General features: G+C 40.3%; 1 protein-coding gene across 7 annotated transcripts in view; it reads right to left on the reverse strand.

Annotated features, from left to right (window-relative positions):
- myot (myotilin) overlaps positions 1 to 21,710 on the reverse strand; it is a 60,185-nt gene extending 38,475 nt beyond the window's left edge. The window contains exons 1-8 of one of the 7 annotated variants that reach the window (XM_079839001.1): positions 21,453 to 21,710; positions 17,298 to 17,350; positions 10,967 to 11,114; positions 10,765 to 10,821; positions 10,552 to 10,693; positions 6,517 to 6,540; positions 6,293 to 6,412; positions 4,382 to 4,541 (exon numbers count right to left, since the gene is read on the reverse strand). In XM_079839001.1, coding sequence (XP_079695127.1) covers positions 4,382 to 4,541; positions 6,293 to 6,412; positions 6,517 to 6,540; positions 10,552 to 10,693; positions 10,765 to 10,821; positions 10,967 to 11,114; positions 17,298 to 17,305 — 659 coding nt within the window. In that variant the 5' untranslated portion in view covers positions 17,306 to 17,350; positions 21,453 to 21,710. Of the gene's footprint in view, positions 1 to 4,381; positions 4,542 to 6,292; positions 6,413 to 6,516; positions 6,541 to 10,551; positions 10,694 to 10,764; positions 10,822 to 10,966; positions 11,115 to 17,297; positions 17,351 to 18,841; positions 19,092 to 21,452 lie in introns of those variants that run through there. The other 6 variants (XM_079839002.1, XM_079838996.1, XM_079839000.1 and 3 more) reach the window with 6 other exon arrangements.
- Positions 21,711 to 26,609: the final 4,899 nt, after the last annotated feature.

Consider the following 26,609-nt stretch of genomic DNA (forward strand, 5'->3'; position numbering starts at 1 on the left):
CTATTTTCAAGAAAAAAATCTACATTTATATACTTTTTAACCTAAATTGCTCATCTTGTGCTGCTCTGCGACACCACGGACTGACGCTAGACGTAGGCAGAAGGACGCCTCTGTGTTTATGAAGCACTCGTGTGAAGACTAATGCAAACATCCTTTAGCATAAAAAGGTTAAACAACGATGTCAATGATTTTGAAGTTGAAGATGGAGTGTTTTTTGGTAAAGGGTGTTTGTATTAGTCTTCGCACGTTCGCTTGGGGCGGCGCTTCCGCCTACGGCTAGCGTGACCTTTCCGACGTGATTGCGCAATCCATGGCGCAGAGCAGCGCAAGATGAGCAATTTAGGTTAAAAAGTATATAAAATGTAGAATTTTTTTCTTGAAAATAGTCGATGGTTTGTCTAGATCAGACCCTATTCCTCGTCTGGGATGGTGCAGAGCCTCTGAAGCCCTTCATTTGAAACTGCATTGATTTGGACCTTCAACCGTTGGTTCCCATTGAAGTCCATTATGTGGAGAAAAATCCTGAAATGTTTTCCTCAAAAACTAAAAAAATGTTCGACTGAAGAAAGAAAGACATGAATATCTTGGATGAGATGGGGGTGAGTAAATCATCAGGTGAACTAATCCTTTAAATACACAAGGAGGCTAATCAACAGAACTAGAGACAATGTAAGATAATCAGTAACCATAAAAACCATCGAGGATCGTGAACAGAACGGAATCAAACCAAAACAAAAAGAAACCAACATACGTTACATTACAACAGACATTAAATACAGTTGTCAACTTTGCAATGTGTAGTTAGCAGCACAAGATATATAATATACAGAAAGTGAGCAAAGATCACTGTCATTATATATCACTGAAGCTGTCAATTATAACGCGAGGTACACAAAGCTGCACTCCTACGACGACTCCCATTATAATCCATTAAGCTGTTTATGCTGTGCAAAGAATCTCTTATTGATCATGTTTATACTTTGTTGGTTATAATGGAAGGATTCTCAAGTGTTTAGATTAGTTCTGAAGTTTGAACAAAAACTCTTTTGAGTGATGTTATGCAGATTTTGACTTTGGGTTGGGTTCCCCCTAGCCTGGCTCCGCCCTCCTACGTACTTCCGCTCAATTTTCCTTTTATTTCAGTACTCTGTCTGGGATTACGGTATATTTCTCCGGTCAAATTTTAACCGGTCCAATCAGCGAACAGAGGGAGTGGCTGAAAACGATGACGTTGATGTCGTGCACTAGTTCACGACCAAACGTTAGCGATTGGTTATGGCAGATCCAGAGTGGCTCTGGGCAGATCCAATAGTTTTAAACTTCAGCAGAGTTCCCGCCTTCAAGGAAGTTAACGCTTGTCAATGGAGAGCGGCCAGACTCTATGTACAAAGGAAATGTACGAGACTCTGGAAGGACCAGGCGTTTCCCCCTTGGTAGAAATCGCATTCTGGGGGCACTGCGATACGACCGATAAGGGCATTTTCACTTTCGTGAGTGAAGCTCCTAGACTTGGTCGGCATTACTGGGAACGTCCACACATCGTCATATCTGCCATATGCCGTGGTGGAAAACAAGCCATTACAATGAACGCACGTAGACCTTATTAGACGCTTTAACTTTACTCTTTGTAATGATTACGATTTATTTTTGCTTGGTGCAGTCCCGAAAAGTTGCCACATGGCGTTCTGCACCGCTACACTCTAAAAAATGCTGGGTTAAAAATAACCCAAGTTGGGTTGAAAATGGACCAACCCAGCAATTGTGTTGTTTTAACCCAGCGAATGGGTTGTTTTAAGCAAACATTTAGCCCAACCACTGGGTTAAAACAACCCAATTGCTGGGTTAGTCCATTTTCAATTCAACTTTTTAGAGTGTAGTAAGTTAAAAAACACTGATCTGAAGTTTTATACTGCCGAATAAACAGACAGAGCCGTTTATCAATTCCGAAAGCCTGTTCAATACGTCCATTACAATTAAACATGTGCACTATATGATGCTGGTATTATTGTACGGATTAAAAAAAGAGATTTCATTAATTGCAATGGCAAAAGTTTGTTGTACAAAACGCAATAAAGTCATACTTGTCACAGGACTCAAATTATCGTTAAAGCAGTTTTTCACGATGAGCGATCACATATCCACATAATGCGTGAGGTTATTAATGTACAAAACATTCAAAAGTTTTCTTTATTTCATGATGGGAAGGGCTGGGCTCATGCTTGTGCTTCAAGCTGATACTCACATTATATGCACGACACTTGTACATTTTCCCGTCAAAATGCAGCTGCTCCCACAAATATTACACGATATATAGCTCGGCTGCTTCATAAATCACCCAGTGTTTTGATGAAGACGGTTGCTATAAAAAAGTAAATAAAAAAACGTCGCTATTGTCAGTAATTATAATAATATTGTGACAATGACATGTCAACTCAATTTCATGGTCTATTTCAATTTCATAGCACAAGACACGTTTTATGATAATTTTAAAATGGTATGTAATACATACTTTTAATCCATTAAATTGAGGAACACTGAATGAACGTCTTCATGGAAAGACTGGGTGATTTATGAAGTTGGCATGTCACACCTGTTTGGGGGTCGGCGGAGCAGCCTGGAGTGTTTTGATGAGAAAATGACACCTGGCCATTGTGTTGGGTCGTTTATCAGTCACAGATTCTGTACGGACAATCTGACCCAATACGGCTCAGTTATTCTATATATCTTACTTTGTCGAGCGGCAAAAGTGATTCGAAACCGGCTAAACTGGCTTAACCCCATGCATTTACATTGTGGGGGAATGGACTGTTTTCCCCCACGCCGACTCCACCCCCAGCTATGACACGACACCGACCAAGTCTATCTGGACGATGGGTTTGTTGATAAACCTTGAGTTAAATTCGACAACAGTGTGTGTCCCTTCCTTTGTTTCGGCCTTTTGGAGCCATGGGTCATAACAAATTAAGGGACACACAGTGTTGTTGAATTTTACTCAAGGTTTAGTAACCAAATTGAAAGTAAAGCAAATGCCTTGGTCCCACCTCTGAATCTGCTCATGGATCTTCTTCTCTGTCTGCTTCTTTGCCTACCTCAACCGCTACAGAGGCTCAGCTCAGACTGTTCATGCTCCATTTTGAGCACGTCATCTAGGATTGTGAACTTCATCAGGCCAAGATGTTCACAAGTAGAGCCTGAGAGGAGTGAACTTTGACTTGTCTCTACTATCTCAAGTGACAGTTGGTATCTCTTTCCTTGGACCACACATTCGGTGTCAAAAACACCCATGGAGTCCAGCGCCTGACTACAGTCCAAGTCTGACATTACTGGGGTGAAGCGGTCGCTGTGGTGCCACCTTTACTTTGATCGTGTATCTCATCACATTGCACGTTGCCCCTGAATCTAACTGACAACGCAGTGACTTGACATGTGGTCACAGGGAAACTAACCATTTCGTTGTGCACTGTGCAAATATCATCGTCACTATCCCCAAACGGCTCCTTCTTGAATCTTCAATGCAACGCAGTTTCTCCTCTGTAGATCTGCTTTTGCTTTTAAGGACCCTATTTGAAAATGGCCGATGGTTTGTCTAGATCAGACCCTATTCCTCGTCTGGGATCGTGCAGAGACTCTGAAGCCCTTCCTTTGAAACTGCATTGATTTGGACCTTCAACCATTGGTTATCATTGAAGTCCATTATGTGGAGAAAAATCCTGGAATGTTTTCCTCAACAAAGTAATTTCTTTTCGACTGAAGAAAGAAAGACATGAACATCTTGGATGGCATTGGGGCGAGTAAATTATCAGGACATTTTCATTTTGAAGTGAACTAATCCTTTAAGCTGGACAATGACTTTCTTCTAGAGCTGATGTACCGCTAAAACAATCTCTCTTCCATTAATTTCCTGTTATCATTTCATTCATTTAATTTCATTATCCTTTATTTTACCAGGAAATGATCCCATTGAGAGATTCAAAATCCTTTTTTCAAGGGAGTCCTGGCCAAGACAGCAGAAAAAAATACATATACACACAATTAACCGAAGACATTTAGCAATTTAACATCATCTCAACATACCAGCAGCGCTCAGTAACATCACATGTGCATTTAGTACTCAAATAGTCCTTTATCATAGTTTTAAACTGTGTCATTGTCAGTAGACACTCAGATTTCTCCAATTTATACCAGGAAAAAGGTGCAAAAACTTTGAAGGCACTTTCACCGAAAACAGTTCACGTTCGTGGGATATCATACATGATTTGCGCATATGATGATTATCACTGTAAAGCTGCTTTGAAACAATCTGTATTGTAAAAAGCGCTGTATTAATGAAGGTTACATCTTAAAAGTTTAGCAATGCCTCACATGCTGGAACACATCTTACCGTACTGCAGGGGTGGCGGTCTCTTCCTCAGAGCTGTCAGGCCATTCCGGAGGAGGAATAAGTGTGTCTTGTAGTAACAAGGGATGGTTTTGATCTTGCTCTAGTCCAGCTGAGCTTAGAGAGGAAGGCTCATCCTCATCTTCAAAAACCTCTTCTAGGTCTTGAAAGAACAGAATTATATTTCTGTCAGGACCACTATCGTCAAAGATGATTGATTGACTATTAGCATGCAGTTTGGATTGGCGGTATGGTTCTGTTCTGGGCAAGAACAACTCCCTTCGCATCCATGAAGCCTAGCATGGATAAGAGCAGGGAGAGCAGCAATAACCCCAGAACAGAACCAACATAATGTATGGCAGATATCATTAATGTCATTAATCAAAATAGTTCGGGAATTTAGTCTGATTCAAGGGGAATGATTCTGAATAGCAAATCCTGACTGGACGAGAGGAGGAGCTGGGGATGGAGGAGGGCAAATGAGCTCTGGAGAACGCGATAGCTGCTGATAGTACTGAAGGAGCTCATATGAAGGGTTGGGTGCCGAAACCCAGTGCCAATGTGGTACCTACACTCACCTAAAGGATTATTAGGAACACCTGTTCAATTTCTTATTAATGCAATTATCTAATCAACCAATCACATGGCAGTTGCTTCAATGCATTTAGGGGTGTGGTCCTGGTCAAGACAATCTCCTGAACTCCAAACTGAATGTCAGAATGGGAAAGAAAGGTGATTTAAGCAATTTTGAGTGTGGCATGGTTGTTGGTGCCAGACGGGCCGGTCTGAGTATTTCACAATCTGCTCAGTTACTGGGATTTTCACGCACAACCATTTCTAGGGTTTACAAAGAATGGTGTGAAAAGGGAAAAACATCCAGTCTGCGGCAGTCCTGTGGGCGAAAATGCCTTGTTGATGCTAGAGGTCAGAGGAGAATGGGCCGACTGATTCAAGCTGATAGAAGAGCAACTTTGACTGAAATAACCACTCGTTACAACCGAGGTATGCAGCAAAGCATTTGTGAAGCCACAACACGCACAACCTTGAGGCGGATGGGCTACAACAGCAGAAGACCCCACCGGGTACCACTCATCTCCACTACAAATAGGAAAAAGAGGCTACAATTTGCACAAGCTCACCAAAATTGGACAGTTTAAGACTGGAAAAATGTTGCCTGGTCTGATGAGTCTCGATTTCTGTTTTCTGAGACATTCGGATGGTAGAGTCAGAATTTGTCGTAAACAGAATGAGAACATGGATCCATCATGCCTTGTTACCACTGTGCAGGCTGGTGGTGGTGGTGTAATGGTGTGGGGGATGTTTTCTTGGCACACTTTAGGCCCCTTAGTGCCAATTGGGCATCGTTTAAATGCCACAGCCTACCTGAGCATTGTTTCTGACCATGTCCATCCCTTTATGAGCACCATGTCCCCATCCTCTGATGGCTACTTCCAGCAGGATAATGCACCAGGTCACAAAGCTCCAATCATTTCAAATTGGTTTCTTGAACATGACAATGAGTTCACTGAACTAAAATGGCCCCCACAGTCACCAGATCTCAACCCAATAGAGCATCTTTGGGATGTGGTGGAACGGGAGCTTCGTGCCCTGGATGTGCATCCCACAAATCTCCATCAACTGCAAGATGCTCTCCTATCAATATGGGCAACATTTCTAAAGAATGCTTTCAGCACCTTGTTGAATCAATGCCACGTAGAATTAAGGCAGTTCTGAAGGCGAAAGGGGGTCAAACACAGTATTAGTGTGTGTTCCTAATAATCCTTTAGGTGAGTGTATAAAACCGGTATGTTACTGGACCGAATCAGAAAGTAGATTTCAGTGCCACTTAAATTCAAACATGCTTTGTTTTATAATTATACATACATTTTTAGATGTATTTGTAAGCATGCATACCTGTATATACGTCAAGCATTGCACTGCATGATGCTGTTCCAAACTGATTCGACGCTGTGCATTTAAATATTCCAGAATCTTCTGGATAAGCCTCTGTGATCACTAGGGTGCACAATTCCTCTGCAATAAAACAGACAAGAGTCAAAAGCCTAATATTTGACAAATACTGTATGTTTGTTCATCTCTCAAAAGTCACCATGCATTTGAGATGCATGTCTACTCACCAGGAACAGAAGCTGAACTTGCCTCTTGACAAGGGCACAAATAAAGTAAGAAACAGTTTTAGTTTATTGACTTGTACAGAAGATGAGTTATGCCAATTTAAAGCAATAGTTCACACTAAAATGACATTTCTTGAAAATCCAAACCTACAGTATATGTTGGTATTTTTGAATGGTGAATGCAAAAGAAACGACTCAAATTTTGGTCTTCTCACAAAGCTATCATTTGGAATATCTCACAAAAGTCATATGAATTACTTTTATGGTGCTTTTTTCCTTTTTATAGCTTCACAGACATGGTCACTATGATCTGTTATTGTTCAAAAGAGCTGTGTAAAGATAACTTTAATTGCATTTTCATTTTGGGGTGAACTATTCATTTAACCCTTGTGCATCAGTTAAAAAGAAAAAAAGTTACTCTGAGGAGGAAAAAAATGTCCATGTCCAAAAAAGCATTCATAAAAATGTGAAGCTTCGGAGCACAGATTTGAATTTGTCTCATTGTAAAGAAGTAACACATTTACCAAAGTTACCAAAGTGAAACAAAAATGTATAGAGGTTTAAGTTATTTTATATAAAATATGTATTTAATAAAACATGTTGAACTCAAAACTGCTATAAAATCAAAGCCATAAATCTAGACAAGTTGTGTTTCAAAGTTGAGGTGAACATCAAAAAAAAAAAAAAAAAAAAGCGTTCAGTAAAAGTTTGTTTGGGCAAAGTACCAAACTTTCCCCCTTAGATGCCAGTAAAACTCCACTGGTGCATACAGTGATTTGTGATTTGCAGTAGAGTTTTTATTTCTCAAATACCACACACACACACACACACACACACACACACACACACACACACACACACACACACACACACACACACACACACACACACACACACACACACACACACACACACACACACACACACACACACACACACACACATTGTTTTATTACACACATACACACCACACTCTGACATCCATACCAACACACTCTTTATAGACCAAACCTGTGAAAATGGCACCATCTGGTAATAAAAGTAGTTACTAGTTAATTAATTTGAATGAACGCCTATTAACAAAGACTGCTTCCTTTTATAGTTAAATTGCCCTGGGATTAAAAATTGCAGTTTTAAAGGTGCACTATGTAACTTTTCCCCACGCTAGAGGTCGCCTGTTCAAAACAAAGGCGTAGTTTGATGACGCCACGTTTGAGCGCAGAATCTTGGGACATGTGGTCTTCACCTCACAGCCGGTGGGAAAGAATCGGGATAGGACTCGGGCAGAAATCATGTTGATGTGATTATTAACTAGGGTGACCACCATCAAACAAACCAAATGTGGGACAATTACTAAGTTTGTGTGGGACAATGTGGGACATGTTACCGACACTAAAACATAACCTGAAACTGTTACACAATGTCTATCTAACTTAATAAAAACATATGTATTCTGCCTTTCAGATGATAAAAATACTTTGTTCTTTAGTCCCTTCCAGAAAACACCATTACATCACAATGTAACATTTTACATGTCATTTAAATTCAACATCACTTATGTTCATTGTTAGTTCATAAATTAGTTCATTGACAGTCTTATATATATTATATTATATATTAAGAATATAACCAATTTACCGAATTATTCATTCGTTTTCTACATGGAACGAATCCGCAGCCGCTCCACATTTTGATTGACAGCCGTCACAACCTACTAGTGACCGTGTTTACTCCTTTCTTTTCAACCATTGGATAGGATTTTAAAAACGGCTGTTGTTGTATTTGTGAAAGGCGGGATGTTACGTCTGACGAAGCGCTGTTAAATATGTCTAGGTGAAAAATTATGCCGCAAAAAGAATAAATGAAATGCTTTCTTAAAAAGGCAAAAGAACACATGCATGTTTTCTTAATATGAGCATTAAAAACCAACAGACTGATGAAAATGCGGGACATTTTCTCAATATGTGACGTGCGGGACAAGGGGTGAAAATGCTGTGCGGTACAACGCAAAGCGGGACGGGTGGTCACCCTATTATTAACGTTACTGTGGTGTGAAGCAGAAGCAGGGCCGAGTGTTGTGGAGCTGAGGAACCGCTGGAGCGATTGTTGATAAGATGAACGCAACACACGCCTCGCGAGCAGCGGGACTTTTATTATGACACAGTCGCCGGCACCACTTCCTCTTCTCCGGTCATGAGTATGAGGTAACGCAGCTCTGTTTATCATATTAGACACATCTGAGTGTGTTAATGATGTGATGACGTTACTCTGTGTGTTCTCTCAGCGGCTGCTATGACACTTGTTCACACTGCAGTGAGAGTAAAGCGTTTCTGCAGAATAAAACCGGAAACCGAGGGGAACGCAGATATGATGTCATCGACAGGCGACTCCCTCACACGTCCCGGTTCCTCAGGCAAAAGAGCAATTTCTCACGATTTACAAATAGTTGGAAACATTTGGGATATTGTAAGTATTCAACTGAACAAAATATATAACACTGGCCTAGTGGTTTATGGATATTTACTGCAAAAATCTCACATAGTGCAGCTTTAATGGGGACACTTTTGTCCTTGAGGTCCTGAGAGAAACTATTTTGTGTTACTAGTGTAAAATAGATTTATTAAAGGACATGAGGGTGAAATAGTAAAATTCCAATAAAAATACACACTTGTGCCAAAGTGTGTGTAGTTGACATCAACACAGGCAAAACTGAAAAGGACAAAAATGTCCATTACACACACACACACACACACAATTTTTTGTACACACATACAAACCACACTGACATCCACACCAACACACACCCACACAGTTATAGCTGCATCATTTATCCAATTGACCCTATAATATGCAGAAGCAGAAAAACAGGAATAAAGCAAGTATTTGCTTTATAGGCCAAACCTGAGAAAATAGCGCTATCTGGTAAAACACAGTAAAAATTTTACATTTTGACAACAGAATGAAAGCCTATTAACAAAGAATGCATCATTTTAGGGTTAAATGGCCCTGGGATTAAACATTGCAGTTTTAATGGGTTTCAATAGGGACATTTTTGTCCTTAAGGTCCTGAGGGTAATCGCTAATTTGTGTACCCAGACTATATGTATTAAAGGGTTAGTTCACCCAAAAATTCTGTCATTAATTTCTTACCCTCATGTAGTTGGACACCCGTCAGACCTCCGTTCATCTTCGGAACAGAAATGAAGATATTTTAGTTGAAATCTGATGGCTCTGAAAGGCCTCCATTGACACAATGGCACGGTTCACTCTCAAGACCCTTAAAAGGCACTAAAGACGTCGTTACAAAGTCCATCTCACTACAGTGGTTCTAAAATAACTTTATGAATCGGCGACAATAGTTTTTGTGCACAAAAAAACCCTAAATAACGACTTATATAGTGATGACCGATTTCAAAACAAGGCATCATGAAGCTTCGAAGCGTTATGAATCAGTGAGTCGATTCAGTGGTTTGAATCGCCAAATTTCAGCAGTTTGGCGGTTTGACACGCGATCCGAATCATTATTCGACTCACTGATTCATAACGCTTCGAGGCATGAGGCCGTGTTTTGAAATCGCCATCACTATATAAGTCGTTATTTAGAGTTTTTTTTGCGCACAAAAACTATTGTCGCCGATTCATAAAGTTATTGTAGAACCACTGTAGTGAGATGGACTTTGTAACGACGTCTTTAGTGCCTTTTAAGGGTCTTGAGAGTGAACCGTGCCATTGTGCCAATGGAGGTCTTTCAGAGCCATCAGATTTCAACTAAAATATCTTCATTTGTGTTCTGAAGATGAACGGAGGTCTTACGGGTGTCCAACTACATGAGGGTAAGTAATTAATGACAGAATTTTCATTTTTGTGTGAACTAACCCTTTAAAGGAAATAAGGGTAAAATAGGAAAATTCCAATAAAAATACACACGTGTGCCAAAATGTATGCAGTGAGCATTAACACAGGCAAAATGATCCAAAAATGTCCACGAGGACGCACAAGGGTTGGGTCAAACACCAGAGATCTGCATCTTCCACTCACTCTTTCTCAGAATACGGAAGTCTGCCGAGTCCAGGATCTGCTCGTTCTCTCTGAACCAGGAGATCTGCAGTGGAGGAGTTCCTCTGATCCTGCACTCCAGCACCACCAGCTGCCCCTTCACCGTGCTCACGTCATGCAGCCGCTGTCGACACACACCCGCGTCAGAGCTTCTGCTCATCCACACAACTGCAGCTGCATGCTATTGTTTATTACCTTGACATATGTTGGAGCAACTCCAGCATTTCCTGAACCCTGATTTGAGTTCTGAACCTGAACCGTGACAAAAACGCAGATCAACCAACAGATCAAATCTAGTTCATCAAATGTATTGAGTTCCCCCCCAGTGCAAGTCCCTTCAGCAACTCTGATGACCTCTAAAAGCCAGAAATCACCTTCTCTATCCTTCTGTTCTTACCAGTTGAGGACTAATGCAGAGAGGCTGTACTAAAGTGGAGTGTCTCTGCTGAAGCACTGTAGAGGAAGATGAGGATGAAGAGGAGGAGGATGTTTCACGGGAACATGAGGATATGGTCAGGGACATGGTTGATGTTTTTTTCGGAACCCTGAAACAGGAAATAACGTCTTAAAGTTTATGACAAAACAAGTATAAAACAATGTTATATTACCATAGGTACACTCTAAAACATGCTGGGTTAAAAACAACCCAAGTTGGGTTGAAAATGGACAAACCCAGCAATTGGGTTGTTTTAACCCAGCGATTGGGTTGTGTTCACCCAGTGAATGGGTTATTTTAACCCAGTGATTGGGTTGAGTTCACCCAGTGAATGGGTTGTTTTAACCCAGTGATTGGGTTGTGTTCACCCAGTGAATGGGTTGTTTTAACCCAGTGATTGGGTTATGTTCACCCAGTGAATGGGTTGTTTTAACCCAGCGATTGGGGCGATTGGGTTGTGTTCACCCAGTGAATGGGTTGTTTTAACTCAGCGATTGGGTTGTGTTCACCCAGTGAATGGGTTGTTTTAACCCAGCGATTGGGTTGTGTTCACCCAGTGAATGGGTTGTTTCAACCCGGCGATTGGGTTGTGTTCACCCAGTGAATGGGTTGTTTTAACCCAGCGATTGGGTTGTGTTCACCCAGTGAATGGGTTATTTTAACCCAGTGAATGGGTTGAGTTCACCCAGTGAATGGGTTGTTTTAACCCAGTGATTGGGTTGTGTTCACCCAGTGAATGGGTTGTTTTAACCCAGCGATTGGGGCGATTGGGTTGTGTTCACCCAGTGAATGGGTTGTTTTAACTCAGCGATTGGGTTGTGTTCACCCAGTGAATGGGTTGTTTTAACCCAGCGATTGGGTTGTGTTCACCCAGTGAATGGGTTGTTTCAACCCGGCGATTGGGTTGTGTTCACCCAGTGAATGGGTTGTTTTAACCCAGCGATTGGGTTGTGTTCACCCAGTGAATGGGTTGTTTTAACCCAGCGATTGGGTTGTGTTCACCCAGTGAATGGGTTGTTTCAACCCGGCGATTGGGTTGTGTTCACCCAGTGAATGGGTTGTTTTAACCCAGCGATTGGGTTGTGTTCACCCAGTGAATGTGTTGTGAATGGGTTGTTTTAACCCAGCGATTGGGTTGTGTTCACCCAGTGAATGGGTTGTTTTAACCCAGCGATTGGGGTGATTGGGTTGTGTTCACCCAGTGAATGGGTTGTTTTAACCCAGTGATTGGGTTGTTTTAACCCAGCGATTGGGTTGTGTTCACCCAGTGAATGGGTTGTTTCAACCCAGCGATTGGGTTGTGTTCATCCAGTGAATGGGTTGTTTTAACCCAGTGATTGGGTTATGTTCACCCAGTGAATGGGTTGTTTTAACCCAGCGATTGGGGCGATTGGGTTGTGTTCACCCAGTGAATGGGTTGTTTTAACTCAGCGATTGGGTTGTGTTCACCCAGTGAATGGGTTGTTTTAACCCAGCGATTGGGTTGTGTTCACCCAGTGAATGGGTTGTTTCAACCCGGCGATTGGGTTGTGTTCACCCAGTGAATGGGTTGTTTTAACCCAGCGATTGGGTTGTGTTCACCCAGTGAATGGGTTATTTTAACCCAGTGAATGGGTTGAGTTCACCCAGTGAATGGGTTGTTTTAACCCAGCGATTGGGTTGTGTTCACCCAGTGAATGGGTTATTTTAACCCAGTGATTGGGTTGTGTTCACCCAGTGAATGGGTTGTTTTAACCCAGCGATTGGGGCGATTGGGTTGTGTTCACCCAGTGAATGGGTTGTTTCAACCCAGCGATTGGGTTGTGTTCATCCAGTGAATGGGTTGTTTTAACCCAGTGATTGGGGCAATTGGGTTGTGTTCACCCAGTGAATGGGTTGTTTCAACCCAGCGATTGGGTTGTGTTCATCCAGTGAATGGGTTGTTTTAACCCAGTGATTGGGTTGTGTTCACCCAGTGAATGGGTTGTTTTAACCCAGCGATTGGGTTGTGTTCACCCAGCGATTGGGGCGATTGGGTTGTGTTCACCCAGTGAATGGGTTGTTTTAACTTAGCGATTGGGTTGTGTTCACCCAGTGAATGGGTTGTTTTAACTCAGCGATTGGGTTGTGTTCACCCAGTGAATGGGTTGTTTTAACTTAGCGATTGGGTTGTGTTCACCCAGTGAATGGGTTGTTTTAACCCAGCGATTGGGGCGATTGGGTTGTGTTCACCCAGTGAATGGGTTGTTTTAACTTAGCGATTGGGTTGTGTTCACCCAGTGAATGGGTTGTTTTAACTCAGCGATTGGGTTGTGTTCACCCAGTGAATGGATTATTTTAACCCAGTGATTGGGTTGTGTTCACCCAGTGAATGGGTTGTTTCAACCCAGCGATTGGGTTGTGTTCATCCAGTGAATGGGTTGTTTTAACCCAGTGATTGGGTTGTGTTCACCCAGTGAATGGGTTGTTTCAACCCAGCGATTGGGTTGTGTTCATCCAGTGAATGGGTTGTTTTAACCCAGTGATTGGGTTGTGTTCACCCAGTGAATGGGTTGTTTTAACCCAGCGATTGGGTTGTGTTCACCCAGTGAATGGGTTGTTTTAACCCAGCGATAGGGTTGTGTTCACCCAGTGAATGGGTTGTTTTAACCCAGTGATTGGGTTGTGTTCACCCAGTGAATGGGTTGTTTTAACCCAGCGATAGGGTTGTGTTCACCCAGTGAATGGGTTGTTTTAACCCAGTGATTGGGTTGTGTTCACCCAGTGAATGGGTTGTTTTAACCCAGTGATTGGGTTGTGTTCACCCAGTGAATGGGTTGTTTTAACCCAGTGATTAGGTTAAATATTTGCTTAAACAACCCAATCATGGTTAAAACAACCCAATCGCTGGGTTTGTCCATTTTTAACCCAGCATTTTTTAGAGTGTCTATAAAAATTTTAGAAAATGCACATATAACCACTAAAGCTTTACGATGAAGAAATCTTCAGAATTAATTGTAATCAAAAGTATAATATATGACGATGCACTGTGAGCACCGACACATTTACATGTCATTCATGTGCACTGTTAAAGTTCTGGTCTATAACTGAAACTGTGCTGGTCACTTTTTTTCAAAGCAATAAAAACAAACACCATAAAAATATATGTGAATGTGAGAGACACTCAAATTTAAAGGGGTCATGAACTGTAAAATCTAATTTTGACATATAAGAGGTCGTCATACTATAAACATGTCCTGCAAGTTTCAAAACTGAATACTTGTTAGTCCAAAAACAGCTTTTATTGTTACCAAGCCCAGAGAACGACTCTGCAGAAGAAGATTAACGCCTACTTCATCATTGCAGCTTTGGCTCCGCCCACTGGTGTGTTAGTGAGATGACGAGGAGTGAAAAACGATACAGGATGCATAATTTATTTGTATTCGGTACATTTCACTGTGGATTCTTTGGTCAATCAGTCGATCAATTTCCGCGTAGGCTTTGCAAACACAGTTTTATGATATGGACTCGACAGTAATGCCACAACATGTGAGTAACCGTGTTCATTCTAACGCCTGATCTGAGACCAGTGATTTCTGATATGATTCATGTACAGTCAGATGTTCTGTCTGTGTGTCAGTAAATCAAACCAGTGACTAAACGCTCAACTTCACATTGTTTCTCCTTGTAGGATGAAGATAATCTGCTATTTAAACTGTGATTACATATAGAAAGCGATTAAAGAAAACTCCCATGGTAATCGCTGGAGCTGTCAATCAAACAGCACGAGTTTATCAGCGACTGAGTTCTGAACTCGCACCAAAACTCTCATTATAATCAACAAATCTGTTATTCACATTGTGTTTGCACTGTTAGATATGATGAAAGCATTCATGAGCTCAACATGTCTGTGATCGGCTTCAGTGCTCATCACTGCAACCTGTCATGCCACCATCTATATACACTCACCTAAAGGATTATTAGGAACACATACTAATACTGTGTTTGACCCCCTTTCGCCTTCAGAACTGCCTTAATTCTACGTGGCATTGATTCAACAAGGTGCTGAAAGCATTCTTTAGAAATGTTGGCCCATATTGATAGGAGAGCATCTTGCAGTTGATGGAGATTTGTGGGATGCACATCCAGGGCACGAAGCTCCCGTTCCACCACATCCCAAAGATGCTCTATTGGGTTGAGATCTGGTGACTGTGGGGGCCATTTTAGTCCAGTGAACTCATTCTCATGTTCAAGAAACCAATTTGAAATGATTCGAGCTTTGTGACGGTGCAATATCCTGCTGGAAGTAGCCATCAGAGGATGAGGACATGGTGGTCATAAAGGGATGGACATGGTCAGAAACAATGCTCAGGTAGGCCGTGGCATTTAAACGATGCCCAATTGGCACTAAGGGGCCTAAAGTGTGCCAAGAAAACATCCCCCACACCATTACACCACCACCACCAGCCTGCACAGTGGTAACAAGGCATGATGGATCCATGTTCTCATTCTGTTTACGCCAAATTCTGACTCTACCATCTGAATGTCTCAACAGAAATCGAGACTCATCAGACCAGGCAACATTTTTCCAGTCTTAAACTGTCCAATTTTGGTGAGCTTGTGCAAATTGTAGCCTCTTTTTCCTATTTGTAGTGGAGATGAGTGGTACCCGGTGGGGTCTTCTGCTGTTGTAGCCCATCCGCCTCAAGGTTGTGCGTGTTGTGGCTTCACAAATGCTTTGCTGCATACCTCGGTTGCAACGAGTGGTTATTTCAGTCAAAGTTGCTCTTCTATCAGCTTGAATCAGTCGGCCCATTCTCCTCTGACCTCTAGCATCAACAAGGCATTTTCGCCCACAGGACTGCCGCAGACTGGATGTTTTTCCCTTTTCACACCATTCTTTGTAAACCCTAGAAATGGTTGTGTGTGAAAATCCCAGTAACTGAGCAGATTGTGAAATACTCAGACCGGCCCGTCTGGCACCAATAACAGTGCCACGCTCAAAATTGCTTAAATCACCTTTCTTTCCCATTCTGACATTCAGTTTGGAGTTCAGGAGATTGTCTTGACCAGGACCACACCCCTAAATGCATTGAAGCAACTGCCATGTGATTGGTTGATTAGATAATTGTATTAATGAGAAATTTAACAGGTGTTCCTAATAATCCTTTAGGTGAGTTTATAATGCCATAGATCAAATCAGGGCAGGAAAAATGTAGACTGGGTAAATTGGCGATTTGATTTCTCCCTGCAGCTCAGGCTGGAAACCTGTACATTCATTTCTACTGCTTTTGTCACACTTTTGCGGGAACCAATCACAGACTGGCTTATCCACCTGGCTCGCTATTGGCGGGTTTAACGCGATGACGGATAGAGAAGCGACGGGTCATTTCCCGTTGATCCCGCCTCTTGTGGTCTGATTGGTTGAACGACTATCCAATTGACCGTTCGCAAAGACCCGCCCCCTTTAGTCACTGTTGCTATGTCCTACAAGCCAAAGAGGACACTGACAACACGCCGACAGACAGGACAGAGCGAGTTACTTTTGATATGAAACAAAGTCTCAACTTTGAAATTGTAATTTTTTAAAAATAAATGTAAACAATTAATAGCGTTTTGTGGCTCTTTAATGTGTCGTAATCGCTGTAGCGCCTCAGTTAAAGCTGCTCCTGAACCAATCCTCTCTTCCTTCTAGTTCATTGATAAGCATGAAATAAACATGAATAAACTCTAAAAGAAATGTTGTTTCAACAAGACGTCAGTACACACCGTTTCTCCAAGTTCAAGTCCACCGACGTTAATCTACTAACTCTCCTGACTGCTTTGTCGGACAAAACGGCAGATTCGGCGATGTGATTGGTCAGATCGACTGTCAATCAAACTTGCGGCGAAAGGTGAATTGCGTACAGTCATTTGAACTATGCCCGTTGATCACGCCTCTTGTGCAGTAGAAAGTACAGAGCAGACTCCCCAGCCCAGTGTTCAATATTAAATCCAGCTTGGTCTGGTGATATCCCGACAAGGAAAAATGCCTTTTATTTCTAAATTATGACCATTTTTGATGTAAAAATCATACCGACATTTTAAGTGCATCACAGGAAACATGACCCCTTTAAGGCTTGAACTACTTCTGGTGCAATGAAAGCTTTAATTCCTGTTCAATGTAACTGCATAAAAAAAAAGTAACCGGCACAGTTTTCATACTTTTTAAATGATAGTCCACAGAAGAAAGTAAGTCACTCCGGTTTTGAGGGTGAGTAAATATAGACAGAGTTGTCATTTTTTGAGTAAACCATTTCTTTAAACAGCATCCATCTTTCTGTCCGTCTCTTACTGTGCCATGTTTCCAGTATCTCCAGCGCGCGTTGATGAGCCCAGTAGGAGACACTTGAGGATTCAAGAAAAGAGAAAGACTGAGTTAAGCAGGGCATGAAGGGATTATTATGTTTATTTGTTTAAATATATTTGATGGAAGGAAGATTTTTGTCTTAATGCACGATTACATTGTGCACTACTGTTGGAAGTTGTAATATGTTCTTGAGAAATCTCACACGTCAGCTTTAACACACATCCAATACATAACCTGTGGCAGTAGAGCTGGCAAGCATCAGAAACAAAACTAGAAGTGGTCAAGTTACAGTAAAGTTGCAAATGAGCACCACTCAAAAAAATCTCTATTTTCTGCCCCCTCGATGTCTTCTGGTTTAAGTGTACTTGAGCGAGTTTTGTAAACATATCGTTGACTTTATCATAGCAATGCTATGAGCGTAACCCCGGTGCTGTCCTTTCACTGGTGCTCAACGAAACCTGAGCAGCTCCTGGGCTAATTTTGTTGTGCCTTCTGTGTTGCATTTAGAAACACATGGTGTAGGATAAATCTTTCCCCCAGGTTTGGATTTGAAAGTGCCATCTGACTAAAAAATAAATAAATAAATAGCTTGTTGGTCTACAACATTTCCACACTGTTGAATAGATTGATTTGAACATAAACTAGGGTACTAATGTGTAAAATGTATCTAAATTTAATGAGATCACACCAATTTAATTTGACATATTCTGAGAGTATTCTCTGAACATAATTCACTCTTGATGTTCATTGCTGTTGCTGGTCAAATTGGTGCCTTATGCAGAGTTGTGTGAGTTGTGTGAGTTTAATGAGTTGTCAGAGTTTAAAGTGCCCCTATGATGGTTTTTCAAACATTCCCTTTCATGCAGTGTGTATCTGTCTGTGAATGTAAGCGTTCTGCAAAGTTGATGCATGACAAATAAAGTTATTGTCTCCTAGAAGAAAGAATCGTCTCTGAACGCCTAAACGAGTCTTTTGCGATTCGAATCTCAGAGCGTTACGGTTATACGTCATTAGAAAGCACATTTGCATAATGCCCGCATATGTTGTACGCTGTCCGCCCGCGAACAATTTGTCCCGCCCTTAAACACGTAATTTTACTGACGACTGCTTCTCAAATCTCAGAGTTAAACGCGGGATTCGCAAAACACTTGCTCTTGAAAGATGGGTCAGTACTCAGTTTATTTGGAACAGCTGCTCCTCAGAATCACAACCTGTAAGTATGAATAATTATTGACGTATATTTTCTATTTAATGTAATGTATGCACTGTTAGTGCTCGGCTAACGTCCACTCAAAAAAATGCCGGGTTAAAAATAACCCAGCAATTGGGTTGTTTTAACCCAGCATTTGGGTTGTTTTAACCCAGCTGTTGGGTTAAATGTTTGCTTAAAACAACCCAATTGCTGGGTTAGTCCATTTTCAACCCAACTTGGGTTATTTTAGAGTGTATGCATTGCTATTGATACAGTTCCTGCATATGCACTGCAATAAATTAGAAACACACACATGGGTTTGTTGATGGACACACACTTGTTAATGCTGATGGTGAGGAATTACAGCTGCAACATCTCATAATGAACTGAGTAACTCCTGCTCCAGTCGTTCTTGTGATGGAGGTTCAGGTTGAATATCTAGTTCTTCAATGTTTCATCATCAGACTCGTGCTCGGATTGATATGGTCAAATCAACGTCATCATTACCGTCTTTACAGTGTCCAATCACTGAGCTTTAGGAAGCCTCCGGAACTGAAGTTCAGTTATGGTGATGGGCGTTCGTTTAGCTTTAAAAACAATGTTATTTTAGACATTTAAAAGAGTTTATACATTTTTTAACCATGGTGGTGAAGAGGTGAGCTTGTGCTTAAGATGAGTTGTAAAAACCAAGTAAATGTAATAAACAAGTAAAAAAAAATGTCATTAGTACAGTTATGGCTCTTTGAGTGCAACATCTTTATATTTTATGTATTCTATAGCGTTACAATCCTCGCTCTTTAAGATCACTAAACTCAGGGCTTCTGGTAACACCTAGGATATCTAAGTCCACTAAAGGAGGGAGAGCGTTTTCACATTTGGCTCCTAAACTATGGAATAGACTTCCTGATAATGTTCGGGGCTCAGACTCACTCTCCCAGTTTAAATCTAGATTAAAGACCCATCTCTTTACCCAAACATTCTCATAATGCATCTCATAACCTTGCACTCCAGTTATATCAGATCAAAAGCACATCTCGGGACGCCCATCCTGAGGTAACCAGAGATTACGCCATCTAGACTTCAGATGACCAACACCTGTGAAGAGACCAACTCCTGCGATGACGCAAACTCTGAATCAACATGCACCAATGCTAAAATTAATGCATGATGTTAGCTAACTGCGTGTTTGTGTATGTGCATGCATTTCTGAAACTTGGACAAAGTCTCCTCTGATAACGGATTACAAAAAATTGTAATGCATTTTCTGTAAAAATGCTTTGAAACGATATGTATTGTGAAAAGCGTAATACAAATAAATGTGAATTAAATTGAATGTAGCCACCCAGAGCCTAACCACAAGCTTTCCTCTTCACCACAATGAACAACAGAAACTCTTTTAAACACATTAAATAGCACTTCATTTCAAAATGTACTCAAAGCAAAGCATGCTGCGAACTAGAAATCCACCTGTGTCAGTTTCCAAGTATACTAATTATCCTGTAATAATTATCATTATTTCCACAAATCACCTTGTGAGTGTGATTGTATAGTGAGTACACCTTAAAAGTAAAGGTTCCAGTTACAATTACAAAATGATATCATAGGGGGAAAATCCCATAAAGAACTTTTTAGAGGTTATTTTGAAAACCATCTACGTACCAGTGCCATTAAAGGGATAGTTCACCCAAAAATAAAAATTAGCCCATGATTTACTCACCCTCAAGTCATCCGAGGTGTATATGACATTCTTCTTTCAGACGAATAAAATCTGAGTTATATTAATTAAAAATGTTCTGGCTAATCCAAGCATTATAATAGCAGTAATAGTTGTTGAAGTCCATAAAAAATGCATCTGTCTGTCAAATAACGTGCTCCACGCGGCTCCGGGGTGTTAATAAAGGCCTTCTGAAGCGAATTGATGCATTTGTGTAAGAAAAATATCCATATTTAAATTTTTCTTTTTTTTTTAATTCTATGGCTCTGCATCAGCCGTCCCCGCGCCATCACTTCCGGCAAATAAGGTCAAAATACATGCAAAATACCGGCACGATCATAGATATATACATAGATTCCTCATTAGTGCCTGCGCGGATCGGTCGAATGAGGCATCTACGTACATATATCTTTGATCGCGGCAGTATTTTGACCTTATTCTCCGGAAGTTATGGAGCTGGGAATACTAGATGACATTTGTCTGATAAGAGGTAAAAAAATAACAAATACTTTTTGGTTTCTCGCACGAGCCGCAGGTTTAATAAGGATTCATATTTCTGTGTTTTTACTCTCATTGCTCTCATACTCATGACATGCATTATACGACTATCACACTACAACGGTTGGAGTTAAAAATCTTCATTTGTGTTCTACTGAAGAAACAAACACACCTATATCTTGGATGCCCTGGGGGTAAGCAGATAAACATAAAAAAATCATTTTTGGGTGAACTATCCCTTTAAGCACACACAAGCTAATATGCTATTGGAGGACCTAAAATGAAACACCAAAGAACCAAAATAGAGACTCCAGATCCCATACAGAAAGAAGAATCACTGAAAATGTAATGGTAATTGAACTGTCCTGATGGGATAATACAAAAAATATGACATCTTTTTTTCCCCTTTTGGTTGATCAAACATATGCAGCCCTATCAAAGATTGCATTCTAATGCACTTTGTCTGTTTAGTAACCAACTGGAATATTTCCTCACAAAATCATCTGGATAGCTTTTTGAAGAGTGCAATGGAGTTTAAATGTAGCACCGTTGAACATATTTTTCAGCATCAGCACCAAAGCCAGATATAGTTTTTGCACAACATTTCTGTCTGTCAAACATGAGCAAATCAACATGTATGTCTGAATACAACAAATCTCCATTCTGTCAAAGCAACTAATTAGCCACCTCTCAAGTTAAGAAAAAGCCTTTCTCTGCGTGTGTCTCGCCAGTGTACCTGTTTCACGAGCTGGAGACGTGCCGGTGTATCCTGTTAGTGAAAATTCCAGTGGGCTCACAAAACCAAGGCTAAAGGACGTTAAGAAGACAAAACCCACCTTGTTGCCCTCTTCCCCTCTCAAAGAGAGTGCACAGCAAATCTTTCTCACCCCCCTCTTCGAAAGGATGTCTTCTACCCGGTAAAAGAAATGGAGACAGGCACTAGACTGGGCTCTTGGTAAAGAGATTCACTCGCTTGACTGCAGGTTGTCTGGGTAGGTATAAGGTGCAGAGTAAAGTGAGGAAGTGCGTTCAGATCTCATCTCACGTTACAGTCTGTCCATCTGACACAGCTGACTCCACAGTAAACGGGTGAACCAAACACTTCAGTGTCAAATATAGACCACACTCATGCACTCGGCCTCAGGGATAGAAATAACATATGCAAGAAGCTCTTCTATTAATCATTGTCCAGCCCTCCTCTAGGGGGATTGGTAAGGTTGATTACTTACCACTATCACCAATCATGAAAGAAAATATCATATGATATCATATGAGATCCTCTTTTTGGCATTTGACCTGAACTCTCTGGTGTGTTCCAATCGTTCATACCCCTGTACATCAATATATCCTTTCACAGGAGGGAAAAATGTACTCATGTGCATTAGTGATGTTCGATTCTTGAACGATCAGGACGCAAGACGCACAACTCAAGAAGAACCGAATGAATCGGTCCAAGCAACTGTTGAAGTTTGCAGAGGATCCGATGAGGAATTTATGCTTATTATGACTACTGTTATTAAATATCATTTTATTAAGACCTGCAAAAACATGTCCGTCATGAGATGTATATCAATTTTTTCCTATAGTTTATTGTGCAGATAAATCAAGGAGTTTATAAATCTATAATACACTATATAGTCAAAATTTTAGGACGCCTGCCTTTACATGCTCATGAACTGTAATGACATCCCATTCTTAATCCGTAGGGTTTAAAATGAAGTTGGCCCTTTGCAGCTTTAACAGCTTCAACTCTTCTGGGAAGGATTTCCTCAAGGTTTAGGGGTGTGTTTATTGACCATTCTTCTAGAAGCGCATTTGTGAGGTCAGGCACTGATGTTGGACGAGAAGGCCTGGCTCTCAGTCTCCGCTCTAATTCATCCCACAGGTGTTCTATCAGGTTGAGGTCAGGACTCTGTGCAGGCCAGTCCAGTTCCTCCACACAAAACTCGTTCATCCATGTCTTTATGGAGCGACGCTTTGTGCACTGGTGCACAGTCATGCTGGAACAGGAAGGGGCCGTCCCTAAACTGTTCCCACAAAGTTGGGTGCATGAAATTGTCAAAAATGTCTTGGTATCCTGAAGCATTAAAGGGTTAGTTCACCCAAAAATTTAAATTCTGTCATTAATTTCTTACCCTCATGTCGTTGGACACCCGTCAGACCTCCGTTCATCTTCAGAACACAAGTGAAGATATTTTAGTTGAAATCTGATGGCTCTGAAAGGCCTCCATTGGCACAATGCACGGTTCACTCTCAAGACCCTTAAAAGGCATTAAAGACGTCGTTACAAAGTCCATCTCACTACAGTGGTTCTACAATAACTTTATGAAGCGGCGAGAATAGTTTTTGTGCGCAAAAAAAACCTAAATAACGACTTATATAGTGATGACGATTTCAAAACACGGCATCATCAAACTTCGGAGCGTTATGAATCAGTGAGTCGATTCAGCGGTTTGACTGCAGCAGTTTCACCAACCCCTGAAAAACAACCCCACACCATAACCCCCCTCCACCAAACTTTACACTTGGCACTAGGGATGTCACAAGTACCAGTACTTCGGTACCAAGTCGGTACTGAAATTATAAAAATGTGACGATACCAGCATTTCTGTAGCACCGACTCCCGAGTATATTCGGTACTCGCAGCTGCGTTCAGTCGCTTCTGTGTTTATCTAAGCGCAGGGCCGAATATATACTAGTGTCTGTGAATATTAAATTGCAAAATATTATTTAAATATTACTCCTGCATGTTCTGCGTTTCTGTGTATGCGCGGGAGTGCGCGTGCAAACACACACACACACTTGACACTCCCTCGCTGTCTTTGTCGTCTCTGCCGTGTGTCACTATATGAGGACACGAACGCATAAACCACCACTTCATGAGAATTTGACCTTTCATTTGAGAAAACTGTCATATCATGAACACAAACACTGAAAAGTGTTCACGGCAACCCGTCAGAATAAAAGTTCTGTTTAAATTTTTTTTAATTGGCAATATATTAGGCTACTGTTGTAGCATACAGTAGATTTAGCTACGTCTCTATGTAATAATAATATGTCTCTATTAATAATAATACTTATGCCTATGGCTGATTATTTTTAAATGTTTTATTACTTTTTTTATAAACAATGTTTACTTTTAAACAGCATACAGCCTTTAAATGTCTATGTATTATTTACTTATAATGATTATCATCATAAATAATGAACTTAATACATTTAAAAAATAAATAAAAGTTAAATAAAATAAAAAAATAATAATAAAAATAACATTGTTGTAGAAGAAGGACCTGAAGATGCAATTTCAGGATTCTGTTTTTTGGACAGACTGTTGTCTCTGTGCCTAAATACATTCGAAATGAGACTTCAAGATTAGAAATGCTTTGTAACAAACAGAGTTGCTCAAATTCAAAAGATTTCTGAAGTCACACAATGGAGGAATGTGAATTCATCCAATAATCCAGAGGTTTAAAGGTGGATTCATTCTTGGAATTTTTTTTTTTGGATATATATATATATAGGCAATAGATGTATATTTTTGGTCCTCAATTTCTTGTTCGACCACAGGAGTTGTGGCCAATGGATCCAACTGATGTAGGTGTAATAACTTCTTGTGACCCAGAAGTGAAAGAGATTGTTCTGGTAATATTGGCCAAGGATCTACATATTTCAGATTGAATTCTGCTGCAAATTCATCATGACATTGGACATTTATGGACCAAATTATACGCTGGTGTAGCAAGGTTTAAAGGCTCAGGAAAGAAGGAGGCGGGAACTGGCAAACATTCAACAAATTTAAATTCCAAAATAAACAAACATTGAAATGTAAGTAAATCGGCAGCCCATTATGGACGACTGCAGCTTAGACTAAAACAACTACATAAAGTCCAGGCTTGGTCCTCTCTTGAAAGGCTAGATGTCTTGCGGAGTCTCTAACGTCACCGGCGGCCATCTTGTGACAGGCAAGCTTTCTGGCGGGCTCTGTGGTGCCTGTTGTAAGGCGAGTGATCTGAACACAAATACTCTTATCTCGCTGAAATCTTGACGGATTTACTAATGGTTTGGTTTCTTACAAACGTTATTAACGTGGCTATAATTCTGGATGCTTGAACAAATTATGAATAATTATTCATAAGTATGCAGTGTCATACTACATCTCTGACGTTTATACTACACACCATGCGCCTAATTCAACCCAATATTATGAGGCGCCACGTAGGATTTATATGCAAGTTATTCACGAGTGTGCATGCATTCATTACTAACATAATATGTATTGGTGTGGATTTCATATTAGTGTGCACGTGTATTTCATATATGTATTTTGAACATCCAATAGTATACATGTATATGCGAGTAATTTATAGGTGTATATGCACGTGTGTTATGTATGTATTGATAAGCGAAGTATGATTTAAATCCTACGTGGCGCCTCATATTAAGCAGAGCGAAGAGCACCCCAACATCTTTCTCCAGCACCACAGCCCCATCCACCTCTGAGCCTCTGAATCTGAGCTTTCAGCTGGTCCCTCAGTCTCCAGGAGACATTGCACTGGTGGAACAACCACTTATGTCTATGCTGTTACCAATATTTGAAGTAAAGTTTTGGTTTGTTCTAAAATGAGCAGAGATATGCAACTTTATAGGCTAATAAATTACTTTAAGGACTCATTGATCATTTCAATTTATTTTATTTATTTGGATATACATCGAAAGGCAGGACAAAATGGTCTGTGCTATCTTTATTGTCTTTATTCTAAAAGATTAAAAACCAATTTACAGTACAAAACATTACATTATAAGATGAAATGGCTCTGAAGGAAAGACATTTCAGATATTAACTCAATTAAATATGAATTTTAAAACAAAAATGTTACTATTAATAATGCACAAATTGTGTTAATCCTACAGAATACAAACATGCAAACATTTTATAATTGATTTGGTATTCAAAGTTTATTTCAACTGTTGTAAAGTCGAGGGACATCGCCACCACAAATGAAGAATGACCCATTAATTGTGAAGCTTACGACCTACCTGAGAGAATTTCACGGTAAGAAAAGTTGTTTTAAAGCTTGTATTTAAGGAAAATTGTATTATATTTTTTAGAATTACATTTTTTAAAACCTAGTCTGTGGGGTAAAACGCCCCCAGGGGGCATTGCTTCTCACTTTCATAATTTACTGTAGCAGTAGTTACCATGGTCTGAACATCACATCCCTTGTTGTAATGTATGCAATCTAACTAGGTGGTTGAATAAAATAAAAATATTTGGACTTTATTTTTTTAAATGACCTCAAGTTAGCATCAGCTAGCTAGTTAGCATCGGCTAACAATATTTTTCAAATAGGCTGAGTTTCAGCATGGTTCATTAATAACCAATAATCATATTTATCCACTGTTTTAGCTTGTCTTTTTAATTTTAAGGTAAAAACTGCTTGTACTCTGATTTTGGTGTAAATGCAAATTGTTTTTGTCAGAGTGACGGAGCATTTTACCGCACCCTGTGGGGAAACAAACACCCCTTTGGTACAAAGTACATTTTTGTTAAAATGTAATAACATGAAAACTCTTCTCACACTTGCTTTATAATGTATGTCATTTTCACTGAAACTAGGATAACTTTTAGACAGAGAACATCTTCAAATGCGATATTATAGCTATAAATGCGATAGCTATAAGCCTAACGTTAGCTACTAAACAAGTGTTTGAAACAAAAGGCGTCGTTAAGTATTTGGTATTGTTTGATAAACACCATAGCGAATGTTTATTCATAAAAAAAAATCTGAATGGCTGTTGTAAATAATAAGCTACTTCCTTTCTTTCAGTCGTGATGACAATGACAATAAAAGTATTCAAAAATACATCAACGATAATATTCAATGTTCAAGAC

This window comes from Gobio gobio, assembly GCF_949357685.1.
Source record: "Gobio gobio genome assembly, chromosome: 16".
NCBI lineage: Eukaryota > Metazoa > Chordata > Actinopteri > Cypriniformes > Gobionidae > Gobio > Gobio gobio.